The sequence below is a fragment of the Lemur catta genome, chromosome 12, assembly GCF_020740605.2.
Source record: "Lemur catta isolate mLemCat1 chromosome 12, mLemCat1.pri, whole genome shotgun sequence".
Taxonomy (NCBI): Eukaryota; Metazoa; Chordata; class Mammalia; order Primates; family Lemuridae; genus Lemur; species Lemur catta.
In genome coordinates this window covers 75211856-75228103 of record NC_059139.1, presented here as the reverse complement: position 1 = coordinate 75228103, position 16248 = coordinate 75211856, and the positions used below count along the sequence as shown (strand labels likewise).

General features: G+C 36.8%; 1 protein-coding gene across 1 annotated transcript in view; it reads left to right on the top strand.

Annotated features, from left to right (window-relative positions):
* PJA2 (praja ring finger ubiquitin ligase 2) overlaps positions 1-14769 on the top strand; it is a 65010-nt gene extending 50241 nt beyond the window's left edge. Inside the window, exons 8-10 of the mRNA XM_045566392.1 lie at positions 7825-7939; positions 8336-8457; positions 12097-14769. Coding sequence (XP_045422348.1) covers positions 7825-7939; positions 8336-8457; positions 12097-12222 — 363 coding nt within the window. The 3' untranslated portion in view covers positions 12223-14769. The remainder of the gene's footprint in view (positions 1-7824; positions 7940-8335; positions 8458-12096) is intronic.
* Positions 14770-16248: the final 1479 nt, after the last annotated feature.

The window sequence follows — 16248 nt, the reverse complement described above, 5'->3', positions numbered from 1 at the left end:
CATTCTGTAGGTTGTCTCATTTCTCTATTGATTATTTCCTTAGCTGTGCAGAAACCTTTTAATCATATTCCGTTTATTTATTTTTGTTGTTGCTTTGATTGCCATTGGGGTTTTAGTCATAAATTCTTTGCCTAGGCCGATATCTAGAAGAGTTTTTCCAACATTTCCTTCTAGCATTCCTATGGTTTCATGTCTTACATTTAAGACTGTTATCCATCTTGAATTATTTTTTTGTAAGTGGTCAGAGACATGGATCCTGTTTCATTCTTCTGCATGTGGCTATCCAGTATCCCCAGCACCATTTATTGAATAGGGCTTCTTTTTTCAGTATATATTTTTGTCTGCTTTGTCAAAGATCAGTTGGCTGTATGTGGATGTTTGTCTATCTAGGTTCTCTGTTTTGTTCCTTGGGCTATGTCTCTATTTTTGTGCCAGTACCATGCTATTTTGATTACTACAGTCTTGTAGTGTGGTTTGAGTCTGGTAATGTGATGCCTCCAGATTTGTTCTCTTTGTTTATGATTGTTTTGGCTATTCAAACTCTTTTCTGGTTCCAAATGAAGTGTAGAATTATTTTTTCTAGATCTGTTAAATATTACTTTGGTATTTTGATAGGGACTGCACTGGATCTATAAATCACTTTGGGTAGTGGATATTTTAATAACTGTTGATTCTACTGATTCATAAACATGATGTTTTTCCATTTTTTTGTGTCATCTCTAATTTCTTTTCCTAGTGTTTCATAGTTCTCTTTGTAGAGATCTTTCACCTCCTTGGTTAATTATATTGCTAGGTATTTTATTTTGTTTGTCACTATCATGAATGGTATTGAGTCTTCGATTTGATGCTTGGCTTGACTGTTATTGGTGTATAGGAATGCTACTGATACGTGTACATTGATTTTGTAACCTGAGACTTTGCTAAATTTATTTATCAATTCCAGGAGACTCTTGGTGGATTCTATAGTTTTGCTTCCTCTTTTCCAGTTTGGATACCCTTTATTTCTTTTTCTGGCCTGATTGTTCTGGTAGGACTTCCAGCACTATGTTGAATAGAAGTGGTGACAGCGGGCATCCTTGTCTTGTTTCGGTTCTTAGTGGGAACGCTTTCAACTTTTCCCCATTCAGTGTGATGCTGGCTGTGGGTTTGTTGTATATGGCTTTAATAATTTTGAGATATGTTCCTTCTATGTCTAGTTTGTTGAGGGTTTTTTTATCATGAAAGGGTACTGGATTTTGTCAAAAGTTTTTTCTGCATCTGTTGAGATGATCATATGATCTTTGTTTTTGCTTCTGTTTATGTGGTGAATCACGTTTATTGATTTTTGTATGTTGAACCATCCTTACATCTTGGGATGAAGCCCACTTAGTTGTGGCGGATTATTTATTTGATAATCTGTTGGATTTGGTTTGCTTCCATTTTATTTACTTATTGATTTTATTTTTAAATTTCATAATATTATGGGGGTACAAACATTTTGGTTACATATACTGCCTTTGCGCCGCCGAAGCCAGAGCCCATCCCCCAGACAGTGTGCTCCCCACCCATTAGTTCTGAATTTACCCATCCCCTTCTCACCCTTCCTACCTGCCCTGCACCCGATGAATAGTACTTCCATGTGTGCACCTAAGTGTTGATCAGTTAGTACTAATTTGATGGTGAGTACATGTGGTGCTTGTTTTTCCATTCTTGTGATATTTCACTTCGAAGAATACGCACTAGCTCAGTAGCTCCATCCAGGATGATACAGGAGGTGCTAGTTCACCATTGTTTTCCATGGTTGAGTAGTACTCCATGGTATACATATACCACATTTTATTAATCCACTCATGTATTGATGGGCACTTGGGATGTTGCCACATCTTTGCAATTGTGAATTGTGCTGCTATAAACATTTGAGTGCTGATGTCTTTATTATAGAATGGCTTTTTTTCCTTTGGGTAAATGCCTAGTAGTGGGATTGCTTTATCAAATAGTAGTTCTGTTTTTAGCTCTTTGAGGTATCTCCTTATTTTTTTCCATAGAGCTTGTACTAATAGGCAGTCCCACCAGCAGTGTATGAGTGTTTCTATCTCTCCACATCCATGCCAGCATTTGTTGTTTTGAGAATTTTTGACAAAAGCCATCCTCACTGAAGTTAATGATATCTCATTTTGGTTTTGATTTGCATTTCCCTGATGATTAGAGATATTGAGCAATTTTTTAAATGTTTGCTGGCCATTATTCTGTCTTCCTTTGCAAAGTTTCTGTTCATGTCCTTTGCCCACTTTTTAATGGGTTGTTTGATTTTTTTCTTGTTGATTTTCCTAAATTCTGTATAGATTCTTGTTATTGGCCCTTTATTGAATGTGTAGCATGCAAATATTTTCTCCCATTCTGTAGGTGTTCTGTTAGCTCTAATGATAGTTCCCTTGGCTGTGCAGAAGCTTTTTAATTTGATCAAGTCCCATGTATTTATTTTTGTTGCTGCTGTGATTGCTTTGGGAGTCTTCTTCATAAGTTCTTTCCCTAGGCCAATGTCTGTAAGAGTTTTCACAACATTTTCTTCTAGAATTCTTATGGTTTCATGTCTCAGGTTTAAGTCTGTTATCCATCATGAGTTGATTTTTGTGAGAGGTGAGAGGTGTGGATCCAGTTTCAATCCAGTTTCAATGTGGATAGCATGTGGCTATCCAATTTTCCCAGTACCATTTATGGAATAGGGATTTTTTTCCCCCAATGTATATTTTTGTCTGCTTTGTCAAAGATTAGCTGACATTATGAGGATGGTTTTATATCTCTGTTGTCAGTCCTGTTCCAAAGTTCTATATCTCTGTTCTTGTGCCAGTACCGTGCTTTTTTGGTCATTATAGCCTTGTAGTATATCATGAAGTCTGGTAGATTGAAGCCTCCCAATTTGTTCTTTTTGCTTAAGATTGCTTTGGCTGTATGGAGTCTTCTCTGGTTCCGTACGAAGTATAGAATTTTGTTTTCTAGATCTTTGAAAAATGATGTTGGTATTTTGATACAGATATCATTGATTCTGTAGATCACTTTAGGTAGTATAGACATTTTAACAATATTGATTCTGCTGATCCATGATCATGGTAGGGTTTTCCATGTGTTTACATCGTCTGTAATTTCTTTTCTCAGTGTTTTGTAGTTCTCCCTATATAGGTATCTCACCTGCTTCATTAAATATATTCCAAAATATTTAATTTTCTTTGATGCACCTAAAAGGTGTTGCATCTTTGATTTGATACTTGGCTTGACTGTTATTGGCATATACGAAAGCTACCGATTTGTGTGCATTGATTTTGAATCCTGAGACTTTGCTGAATTCCTTTATTAATTCCAGGAGTGTCTTGGTTGAATCTTTCAGGTTATCTAGATATAATATCATATCATCAGGAGCGAGTGAAAGTTTGACCTCTTCTGACCCCATTTGGATCTACCCTTGATTCCCTGTTCTTATCTGATTATTCTACCAAGGACTTCCAGCACTGTGTTGAACAGAAGTGGAGATAGTGGACAACCTTGTCTAGTTCCAGTTCTAAAGGGGAATGCTTTCAATTTTTCCCCTTTCACTATGATGTTGGCTGTGGGTTTATTGTGTGTGGCTTTAATAATTTTGAGGTATGACCCATCTATGCCTATTTTGTTAAGAGTTTTTATCATAAAAGTGTGCTGAATTTTGTCAGATACTTTTTCTGTTTCTATTGAGAGGCTTATATGGTCTTTGTTCTTGCTTTCTATTTATATGATAGGTTACATTTATAGATTTGTGTATGTTGAACCATCCTTGCATCGCTAGATTGAAGCTTACCTGGTCATGATGAATTATTTTTTTGATATGCAGTTGAATTCGGTGTGCTAAGATTTTATTGAGGATTTTTGCATCTGTATTCATAAGGGATATTGGTCTGTAGTCTTCATTTTTTGTGGTGTCCTTTCCTCCCTTTGATACAAGGTGATACTGGCTTCACAGAATGAGTTGGGGAGGATTCCCTCCTTCTTGATGTTATGGAGTAATTTCTGCAGTATGGGTACCAGCTCTTCTTTGTAGGTCCAGGAAAATTTGGCTGTGAATCCATTTGGCCTCATGATTTTTTTTGTGTTGGAAGTTTTTTTATTACTACTTTAATCTCATTACTCATTATTGGTCTGTTCACAAGGTCTGTTTCTTCCTGATTGTGTTGTGGGAGGTTGTGTGTGTCCAGGAATTTGTCCATTTCCTCTACATTTTTGAGTTTATGTGTTTAGAAATTTTCATAGTATTCACAGATGATATTCTGTATTTCTGTGGTATCAGTTGTAATATCTCCTTTTTCATTTCTGATTGAGTTTATTTGGGTCCTTTTTCTTCTATTCCTGGTTAATCTAGCAAGAGGAATATTAATTTTATTTATCTTTTCAAGAATCCAACTTTTGTTTCATTGCTCCTTTGTATTGTTTTTTGTTTTCTGTTTTGTTTAGTTCTGCCCTGACCTTGAGTATTTCTTTTTTCTACTGGCTTTGGGTTTGATTTGGTCTTCCTTTTCTAGTTCCTTGAGATGTGTCATTAGATTGTTGATTTGTGATCTTCTGTCTTGTTGATGTAGGCATTTAAGAATATGAATTTTCCCCTTAGGACTGCTTTTGCTTTGTCCCATAGATTTTTGATAGCTTGTGTCACCTTTGTTGTTCAGTGCAAGGAATCTCTTGATTTCAATCTTAATTTCATTATTGACCCAATAATTGTTCAGGAGCAGGTTGTTTAATTTCCATGACTTTGTATAGAATTGAGCATTTCTCTTGAAGTTGATGTCTGCTTTCATTTCACTGTGGTTTGTGAACATGTTGAGACATGTTTTGTGACCTGAGATGTGATCAGTCTTAGAGAACGTTCCATGTGCTGGTGAAAAGAATATATATTCAGTAGTTTTTGGGTAAAATGTTCTATATGTCTGTTAGGCCCAGTTGTTCTGGAGTCCTGTGTAAGGCCAGTGTTTCTGTATTCATTTTCTGCTTCTGTAATCTGTCCAGTTCTGTCAGTGGAGTGGTGAAGTCCCTGGCAATTATGATGCTGCTATTTATCTCTTTTGCTTAGATGTAGTCAGGTTTGCTTTATGAATCTGGGCACTTCGGTGTTAGGTGCATAAATATTTAGGATTGTTACGTCTTCTTGGTGAATTGCTCCCCTTACCACTATATAATGACTATCTTTGCCTTTCTTTACTGGTTTTGGTTTGAAGTCAATTTTATCTCATATGAGAATGGCTACACCTGCTTTCTTTTGGTTTCAATTTGCATGAAATATTTTTTTCCATCCCTTCACCTTGAGTCTGCATGAGTCCTTACATGTTAGATGTGTTTCTTGTAGGGAGCAGATAGTTGGGTTTTATATTTTCATCCATTCAGCCAGCCTGTGCCTCTTGAGTGGGGCATTCAGAACGTTCATGTTAATTGATAGGACTGATATGTGGGGTGCTTGTCTGTTCATCCTGTGCGTAGTACCTTATTGCTTTGTTTTACCTGTTGTGCTATTGTTTTATATGAGCTCTCAGCTTTTATAAGAGCTCTGCCAGTTGTATTGTGAGTTTTCTCTTTAAAGGGGCAATTATGTGCTGTGAGTTTATTTCTTTTACTTTCTGTTCAGTAGTTTATCTTTCTCTGTTAGCTAGTTTATTAGCAAGGCCACCTTTCGGTCTGAGCACCCATTAGTCCTCTGCAGGTCTTTAAGAGGAAAGGTTTGAGCATTTCTCTCTGTGGAAGTCCCAGTGTGGTATATGCACCAACTGGGGGGAAGCAGCAGCTCCTAAGAGCCCCTAGCTCAATCATGTCTCTCCACAGCCACAGGCGGGGCATGGGGAGGGGAAAAAAGAGTCTGGATAGATGAAAGCTAGCACCCTGGTCGTCTCTGTCTCTCTCTGGAAGACAGCCTGCCTGGAATGTCTAGGCTCTGCGGTCATGCAGATCCCCCGAACTGCCTGCCCCTGTGGCTCCCACAGTCTGGGCCAGAGTTAGGAAATGTTTGTGTGGGAATGAGCAAGATGAAAACAGAGGGGCTGAAGCCCCCTGGGGAGGACAAAGGCACACAGTGGGTTGAGAAGTAATATGGTGCCTGCTGTCTTGGCTTGGGTCTGTGGTGAGGGAAGTGTCTTAAGGGGGCTGGCAGGATGGTGGTTTGTTCTCAGGAAGCTCCCAGTTCACTGGCAGTAGCAGCATTTGGGCTCATGAGGGTAGAAAGGCTCTCTAGCAGCTCGGGAGCCTGCTGACTACCAGAGATGTGAGGGAGAAACAAACTGCTCCACCTACCCTTTTCCCTGACCCTGAGCCTCTCAGAGGTTGTCCTCTGCCCATATCTTGTTCCTTCTTGTTCTGCTCTGCAGATTCTTCCTGTGGAATCTCTTGTAGGTTCTGGCACTTTCCCCTCAGAATTACACCCACTCTACAGTTGTTTGTTTGTTCTTTTTCATCTAAAACTTTTTCTTCTTTCGAGACAGTCTGGCAGCTGGTGTCTCTGGTCAGCCATCTTCAAATTGGTCCTAATGTTATATGTTCAAGATTCATCCATGTTGTAGCAGGTTTTAGAATTTCTTTCCTTTGCAGAGCTGAATAATATACTACATTTTGTTTATCCATTCATCCATCAACGAACACTTGGTTTGCTACTATCTTTTGGCTCTTGTGAATAAAATGGATGTACAGACATCTGTTTGAGTCCCTGCTTTCAATTCTTTTGGGTACATACTCAGAAGCAGAATTTTTGGATTACGTGATAATTCTATTTTGTAATTTTTTAAAGAATTGCCATTGTGTTTTCCATAGCAGTTCCACCATCTTGCATTTCCACCAGGAGGGATGCCTGTTTTAATAGTTATCAAATATTTCAGCTTTTTTGTCCCTACAAAGAAATATTAAACAGATTAGTGCTAAGGTCTTTCATAGCTTTGTGATCTTATGATTCTGTCATAAGGATATAATACTAAGTAGTTATTAAACTGTATAATACTAATTATTTGAGTACAATACCAGTTCCGAAGGAAGAACTAGTATAATCTAAAACAATTGACGTAGGCTTCATGGAAGAGACAGGATTTACCCAGTTCCTGAGGAACTGATAGGACTTATAAACAGAAAGCATCAGGCAGAGCAAGCAGCATGTGCACCAAGAGAATGTAATCGTACAAGTGGCAGGCAGAAAGACAAAAGTCTCACCTGCCGTTCTAATCTAATTGAAGCCAGAAAGGATGAGGGTGACTCACACTAGATGGTCATATGATCTGATGTTCTTACTATCCTCATTAGAGCAGTAACTTTATACAGGCATTTGAACCCCTAATGAAGTTCCTAACCAAAATAACCTAGTAATACTTGTGAACTGGTAATGTGAACGTGCTAATAAGTCTGTGCCAGTCATAGACATAGCCATTCAGGAGTGCAGTATTTGCTTCTATTCCTTGAACATTTAGTAACCTCAGCCATGTTTTATTTTAACGAAGTGAGCTTATCTCAAATGTTTACTTTCTTGTATATTATTGATCCCACATGGGAACTCATAGTTGGAAGAGTTAACCACTCCTCAGAAAATACAAATATGATGGGCAAGTAGATAATTATTGAGGCAAGATAGATTTTTGTTTTACTTGAGAAAAGTTGGGCTGTGTGTGTATGTGTGTTTGACGTTTTGGTTTGATGGTGATTGTGGCTATTCTTTGGAAAGGGCAAAAGGAGCAAGGGACCGAATGAAACAAACAGGAAGAGAATAATGGTGATATAACTTTAGCAAATACTTTAAGAAGTAGTTTTCTATGACTGTTTCAAAGTTTTTTATAACAAAGAACTGTAACTTTTCTTTTTCAGACTGCCCTGGCACATTTAGAGTCTCTCGCAGTAGATGTTGAGGTGGCCAATCCACCAGCCAGCAAGGAAAGCATTGATGGTCTTCCAGAGACCCTTGTTCTTGAAGATCACACTGGTACGGGCAAAGCTGATCTCAGATGTTAAAGGACATGTTGCATATTTACGTATATTATCAATGTACATAGAAGATGAAGTACTTGACTGTCAGAAACTTCTGTTAGATTTTCTATAGAAACCTGATGCTGACAAACTTTCAATTAGTAGAAAAGTATTTGAATTTATCAAGTGATAGGCTGAGACAAATGTTCCCCAGCCAACTTTCCTACAAAAGCAGCATTCATTAAATTCCAAATTGGCATGTATTAGACAGAAACATATTTGCCAATTAATTGATCAAAGTCTGGTTCTTTTTGTCTTTCATAGATATCCATGAGTGTAATATGTTGAGTTTTATTTTTTTAAAAATTGAACTGTATGTGATTGATATATCTAAATTACTTGTTGATTTCAGCCATTGGTCAGGAGCAGTGCTGTCCGATCTGTTGCAGTGAATATATTAAGGATGATATAGCAACAGAGTTGCCCTGTCATCATTTCTTTCACAAACCTTGCGTCTCAATTTGGCTACAAAAGGTGAGTTTTAGAATCACTCTTTTTAAAATTAATACTTCAGTAGTTTGTCCTACAAGTTAATAATAGTAGTGTCTTTTAAGCCTATTTTAATTCAGCTATATCTGTGTAGCACTTTTCAGTACAGTGTGAAAAACCACCTGCCTTTAATGACTGTGGATGAGGGATAATATGAAACTATTTTACTTTATTAACATTGCCTAAAAAACAACATAGACAACAGTAACATATTTTTAATCATCTTAGGAATTGATTAAATATCTAAAAAAATGATTTGAAAATAAAGCCAATTAGAACTTTAATTATAATGCTGAAATTTGGTGTTTGCAAAAGTATCTCAAGCAAAGAAGCCTGTTACACGAATGTACTGTAACTGTATACAGTATACAAGTATTCCACTAATATGGGTTGATGTTTCTGAAAATGTGTATGAGAAATATTTAATAACCTGCTTAGTAGCTCCTATTCTAATTTTCATATGTTCTTTAAATATTTACCCAGTAAATTTAAGTATATTTGAGTTACTTAAATAAAAGAAAGTGTTTTACTTAAACCTGCTCTGTGAACTCTATTTTCGCATAAAGGATGTTTACCATCCTGCTCAGTAGGAATTCCCAGATCACTTTCTCAGCTTATTTACTCATGGATATAGCACTCTCTCTTCTCTGTAACTATTCCCTTTCTTTTCCCCTCCCTTTTTTGCTCCCCTTTCCTTCCTCCCTTCTCTTCTTCCCATTTTCTTTCTTTGCTGTTCCTCTCCTGCTATTACTTCATCCTTCTCTAAACTCTTTTTAAAATCTTTGAAATCCAGTGTAGAAATGTTGACTATTTCTTTATGAAATCAAATATATCATTTCGTTATTAATGTTGGCTTCTATTTTATGTCTGTATGCATATTCAATTTGTATTTTAGTTTTTTATTCTACATTTTTTTTTAAGGCTGGTCAAGTAGTTTATTCTACTTTTATAAAACATTACTTGAATATTTTTTCATTTACTATAGTCTTTTATTTCCGTACTTCTCCTCAGTTCCCTTTCTTCCTCACTACTCCTCTTGCCACCCGCCCCTCCCCCCCCATGACCAGTGTTTCCATCCAGGAGTATATATAGCCACACTTTTTCTCAATTGCTTAAACCCTTATACTTTTGAGGGTTTTTTAAATTATTTTTCATAGGACTATGCTATTTTTTTCTGTATTTTTTCATACCTTATTCTTGGGCAATTTTTTTTTTTTTTCTATTTGAGCTTGAAATTATTTTATTTATTTGCTTCTCTCCCAAAAAAGAATTCATTTTAGGATTCTAATTGTGATTACATTAAATTTGCCCATAATTTTTAGAGGATTGCTCTAGAATATTTTTAGAGTTAGACTGGTGGAATACATAAAAACATTTTTGTAATATTATGCTCATTTGAGTCAAAGTCAAAAGTTGTGTAATTGGTTACTGCTGGATTTTTTTGCCTTTAACTTTATATCATTTGTTAAATGATACTGATGATGATATATATATCAAGTAATGTTGTGAGAACTAAATGAGATAACCCATAGTACCTGGCAGTACCTACAATTTGATAAGCATTGCCTGTGTAGAGATCATGTGTGTCTCAAATATGAAACTTCTGGCATTCTGGACTGAGGTGTAATCCTGGATTCTGAATTATTTTTAAAATACTGCTTTCTTTTATCTCTCCCCTCCCTTATAATTTGGGAAATAGTGTTTTAGATAATTTTTCTTAACCTGTTTATTTGTCATTATGTTGATATAGCTTAGATGAATGTACCACAGAATATACCTACCTCTAGGGTTTTTATAAAGGTTGAAGTAAATAGTCCATAATGGATTTAATATAGTACCTGGCACATATTAATAGTAAACACATAGTGTAGGAAAAGTAGTGGTAAACTTATTAATAATTAAAGTTAGAAATCAGTAGAAAAGAACTTTCAGTGCCTGCACAAGATGGTGGTAGTCACAGAAGTAAGTGCTGTTAGATTAGTGGAGTGCAGACAATGCCGGGCCACCGAGTCCCAGCAGTTGTGTGTGTGCCTGTGCCTGTGAGGTCCTTCCCCTCGTCTCACCTGCACTCCCACACATCAGACTGCAGCCCTCGTTGCCGTAACTACTATTACAGTTACCTACTTTACTTCCTTACCTCCATTGGAGGTATTTTCTACAATGTAGTTCTGATCATGTTACTTCCCTTCTTATAATAGAGAGAGAGAGAGACCGAGACTTCCAGTCACCTGTGGAATTGTCTAAAGTTTCTGTGTTGGCTTCAAAGCCTTCTGCGATCTAGACCCCAGTCTGTGTCTTCACATTTACTCTTCTGTAGATTTGCTCATGACACCTGGCATGATCTTCCCCCTATGCCATCTGTAAGATTAGATGATCTAGGTAGGCCCAGCTTAAACTCCACCTCTTCTGTCATTAATATACCCTTTTTAAAAATTCCCACAATAGTCTCAGAGACTTCAGAAGCAGTGGGTTTTGTGCCTGCTGTGTGTGATGGCACTGATGGATGATTGCTATAGATTTTCCCATTTAATCCTCACAGTAACTCTAGGATGTGTTGGTATCCTTATTCCCACTTTACAACGATTGTTATTCATCCAAGGTTACACAGCTAGTATGTTTAACCAAGACCACGCTCATGTGTTTGACTCTAAAATGTTGCTGTTAGGGCCCAATCTATATGGTGAGTGCACAGTGAATATTTGTTGAATTGAATTCTTAAATTGTAAACATTATCTATGAATTACAGCATTGAATTGTACTTGACTTTTCTGTAATCCAAGGTAATAACCTCTTCAGTCTCTCTCCTGTCAGGAAACAGCTTAGTGTGAAACCTTTCCTGGTTTCCTCTGGGGAGAAGATTCCCAAGATACAGTTCTTTGTCACCTCGAATAGCATGATCTCTTTGGGAAAAAGATCAGATTTGAAAGGGGATGAGCTGTCATCAGATGACATATCTCTGTCATCTTCCATTGGTCCTAAAGTGTTGTACTCTTAGTACAACTTCCCACCTTCCCTCCCAGGTCTATAGTTAATTGTTTTATCATTTAGAAGGCACCTAACTTATTATCTCCTTTTGGAAAGAAATTACATGGCTTATAAAGAAGGTCTGAGGTCCCTTTGTTTTGACAAATCTGTACTGAACTAAAGTGAGGCTTTAGTATAATAGGAGGAAGCTCCTGGGGTGAATGATTTGGTGTGAATTAAATAGGTGTGTGGTTTTTCTAATATGTGCATAATAGATTAAATAATAACAATTCAATTCAGATCATTGCTGAGCTAAACTCTGTGTGCAGACGTGCACCACGATTTTTTGCTCATCCGCATCAGTGTGAATGTGGAGGCTCTTCATAAAAACTCGCTAAATGAAAGATGAATGACCTTAAAGGTACAAACATGACTGAGAGACATTGTTTATTTTCAAAGAAATTAGTCTTATTGGGGTGCAGAGGAAATAGCACTAAAATTTTGTCTTTCTGCATTGTATTGGTTTGAAGTTTATTTGGTTTTTGTTTTTAAGATACTTGATTTGTTATTAGGATAATGATACTATTTTTTCTTTATTAAGTTACTTGCATGGCAGTCAAGATGCTTATGGTGGCTCTCAACTTGTTTTTTTCCCTCCAGTCGGGAACATGCCCTGTGTGCCGCCGTCATTTCCCACCTGCAGTTATCGAAGCATCTGCAGCTGCTTCCTCCGAGCCTGATCCTGATGCCCCTCCTTCTAATGACAGTACCGCACAAGCGCCCTAAACCTTAACAGCTGAAATGAGATCAGTCTATCAAAGTAAATCTGCAAATTCCTTCTAAAGCTGATGTGCAAATAATTATATATAAATATATTAAAAATGCTATATATAGTATATGCCATAGTTTAGAAAGAAAATATTAACCTTTCTAAACTAAATTTAGGTTTGCAGAAAGTACTAAACATTTTCAAGCTGAATATTGAAGCAGTGCATCCATTCTCTTTAGTTGAATTAATTGTAAAGTCAAGCTTATCAGTTAACTCTTTCCAGAAGAAGTAATCATCTATGTGGCAGGCATTTGGCTTTGTCTATAATACTGTCACTAAGTGGTTATAATTAAGCTCTCCCGTCTGCATCAAATGTGAAGGTTGTGATCACAACAGAAGTATTTGGTTTCATTGGAAATAAAACAAATTCTAAAGCATGCTTTTTCACTGGTCCCTTTGCTTTTGCTACATCAAACTTCTTGGTTTATAATACTGAGAAGTTTTTTAGAAAGGTGTCTACTTTTCCATCTTTGTTTAAAATTAGGACTTTTCAGAATGCCAAACAAAAGCTAAAATTTGGGCCAGAACATCACAAAATTTTAAAATCTTAAATATAACCCCCACCCCTGAAGTGGTTAGGTAGTAAAGTAAATTATTTAATAAAACAGTGGATGTGCTTAACATAAAGTTAGTAAAGCATATGAAGAATCTAGTGTGCTCAGTGCTTGGTACAGTGAGATGAATTAGATGGCCTTATGAAACCCTTTCTAACCTCTTATCCTACATGTTTTTCCTTGGTTAAAATTATACTTGAAGGTCCAGAACACTCATGGCACATTTGTTTAATAAGTATTATATATAGTTAGTTTAAGGTGATTTTAGTTCTGCAATATTTTGGAAAAGCTAAACACTTACAGATGGTCGTCTCTGTAACTATATAACCCCAAACTAAGATGCACAGCTTCTCCTTTATGTGATCATACACACAGACAAGTATGTGGAAACATGAACCAAAAGGTCACTTACAAATGTGATTTGCTATGAACACTAGACCATGGTGGCTGTTAGAATGTCATTTGAGCAAATAAAATAGTAAAGCACATAGTGTACATCCATCCAGTCGGTCCATTGATAATTTAGTTTGGACACATAAAAGGAATATTTATATGGCTTCTCAAATGCAGAAGTACATCTTATTTCTCTAAGTATTTATATTTCGTCTCTTTTTTCCATTCTTAAAAATAAATGAATTTTCACTGTTGGCACATTTGAGGCTTAAATATAAGAAACATAACACTTGCATTCTAATTTTTGCATATACTGTAAATGTGTCTGGTATTTACAGCAAAATACTGTGTATCCTTTTATGGGTAAAACAAAAGTGAACATTGCATGCATGTAATGTGGTGAATTTGTAATTTATGGGTTCTTTGGGGCTTCTGTGACTTTGGAAATGCTTAGCATTCAGGCCTTAATGTTGCATTAGCTAGCATGTTTTCCTTCTGATGTATATAGTCACTGTTGTATAAACTAATCTTTGCTTGTTTTCTACTCTGTGATCTTTCCATACCATATTTCATTGATGATCTCAGTTAGTGTCAAGGAGTCAAATCAGATTAAAATTAATTCTCATGTGTATATTGTGGAAATTCGTGGCTAGTGTGATTTTTTTGTTTGTTTGTTTCTTTTCAAGTAGTATTGATCAGTTGTGACACTTAACTGGTTAAACTTACATTGCTAAAGATTTCTCTATAATAAGCCACACATTATATTTAGGCAGTATTAAGGGACCTTGGTTTTCTTCTCCTAGATAGCAGCTGTCCCAAAGAAAATATTTCTTCTTTGCCTGTTAAGATTTAACTATTATCTGCCAGTTGTTAAGAGGTTTTGGTTCCAAACTCAACCAGCAATGTTGAAAGCTGAACTTAAGATAGCTGTTGTACTTTTTGCTTTCCATCTGTTACTGTCCTTCATTCTTGGCTCCCTACTATCTATAAACAGCTGCTATCAAGGAGAAAAGTTGAGTAAGAGTTGTCTTAAATTAAAAAAAGAAAATTGAGGTTTTAGGATTTTTGTGGTAGCAAGCTGGTATAAATTGAGGCTGCGAAGTTCAGACACCAAAATGCTATTTGATCATATCTTGGATCCTTTTGAAAAAGTTAAGAATATATGAAGGTAAATTAGAAATAGGTATGAATATTAATAAAATATTGTTTATCTTATTTCTCTATTTTATGTTGTGACTTGACCTAATAATTTTATTTTTTTAAATATTTTCTTATTTCTTGTAATATGAATGCTAATATTTAAAGGTAGATTCATGTGGTTTTTCTTTTGTGTTTCTTAATTGTTTATCTCTAAGCTAACTAACTCTTAAGATTATTTGTGATCTGAATTTTTATTTAAGCTGTTAAATATATATGAACTGTTAAAATGGAATGCAAGTTTTTCAAAAGCCCAGGTCTAAATGTAATGATTGGTTTATTGTTCTACAACCCCAGCCCATCATTTTCCGTGTAAATCATAAACAATAAACAGGATATACTTGGTGGTCATTTCTAATATTTAATTGTGTAATCATATCACTTCTGTAATGTAACCCCTGAAGGATTTAGAGTTAATGGCAAAGAACAGCTATATTAAGGAAGTCCACAGTAGGCTCCTGAGCACATGATTTTATTTAAAGCCCTTGGACTGTGACCTAAGAAGGCCCTACAGAGAGTCATACAGAAGCGGCTGGTGGACTTTCTGCAGCTGGAGGGGCTCTGAGTCCGTGTCCTCTCCTGCCTGACATTCTCAGCAATCTTGTAGGTTTCACCAGAGCCTGGTTTCCACACCAACTCTAGACTGTAGAAACTCTCAAAGTTCCAGTAAGGGAGCCTGCCCCACGTCAGTGGCTTTCTCCAAATCAGGCACGGGACTGTTATTAAAGATAACTGTAGGCCGGGCGCGGTGGCTCACGCCTGTAATCCTAGCACTCTGGGAGGCCGAGGCGGGTGGATCGCTCGAGGTCAGGAGTTCGAGACCAGCCTGAGCAAGAGTGAGACCCCGTCTCTACTAAAAATAGAAAAAAATTATCTGGCCAACTAAAACTATATATATAGAAAAAATTAGCCGGGCATGGTGGCGCATGTCTGTAGTCCCAGCTACTCGGGAGGCTGAGGCAGTAGGATCGCTTGAGCCCAGGAGTTTGAGGTTGCTGTGAGCTGGGCTGACGCCACGGCACTCACTCTAGCCAGGGCCACAGAGCAAGACTCTGTCTCAAAAAAAAAAAAAAAAAAAAAAAAGATAACTGTTCAGCAAGATTCCTCATGGTTCCCAAAGGGTTCGAAGACCTCATTGCAGAAGGGCCAATTGGATGCTGATAAGTTATGAATTATATAACACTGAATTAGATGAAAATTAATCATTTTGTGTAGATGCTTTACAAAGTTTAGAATTTTGACTCTGCCCTAATAGAGTAAACATAGGATAGAAAAATAGTCACAGAGCTAGAATCAGCAACAGTGTATCTCTACTGTAGATGCTTTTATGATTGCATCATAATTTTCATTCAGCCCCTTTTGGATGGAGCTATTCATTACCCCTACAAGGGATGGATTTCACCCAAATTTCTGTATAAATAGCACCCATGTGAAACTAGACAGAAAAGTCCTGTTGGTTCTGTGTGGCCACCTCTTCATATCCTTCCTGAGGTTTCACACTTTTCTGAGATCTTAAATGATACCTATTCCAGACCAGCCTCAAGTTGGCTCTTCAGTCCCTCTCAAAATATGTTGCTCAGAACTAAACGCAAGTCTTCTGTGGTATAACTAGAGCAGAATTCGGGGGCATTATTGCCAACTTCAAAGCGATTCCCATGTGGCTGTTGTGGTTGGTATATGTTGTTATTACCACTGTCATTGTTAGGCAAGTGTATCACATTGTTATCTCTTGCTGAACTTCCAAGGCGTTGCTGGTAACCAAGTCCACACCTATCTTATACAATTTCTTACTAACCTAATTGAAGGACAACATTCATCCTCACGAAATTTAACTTTTAA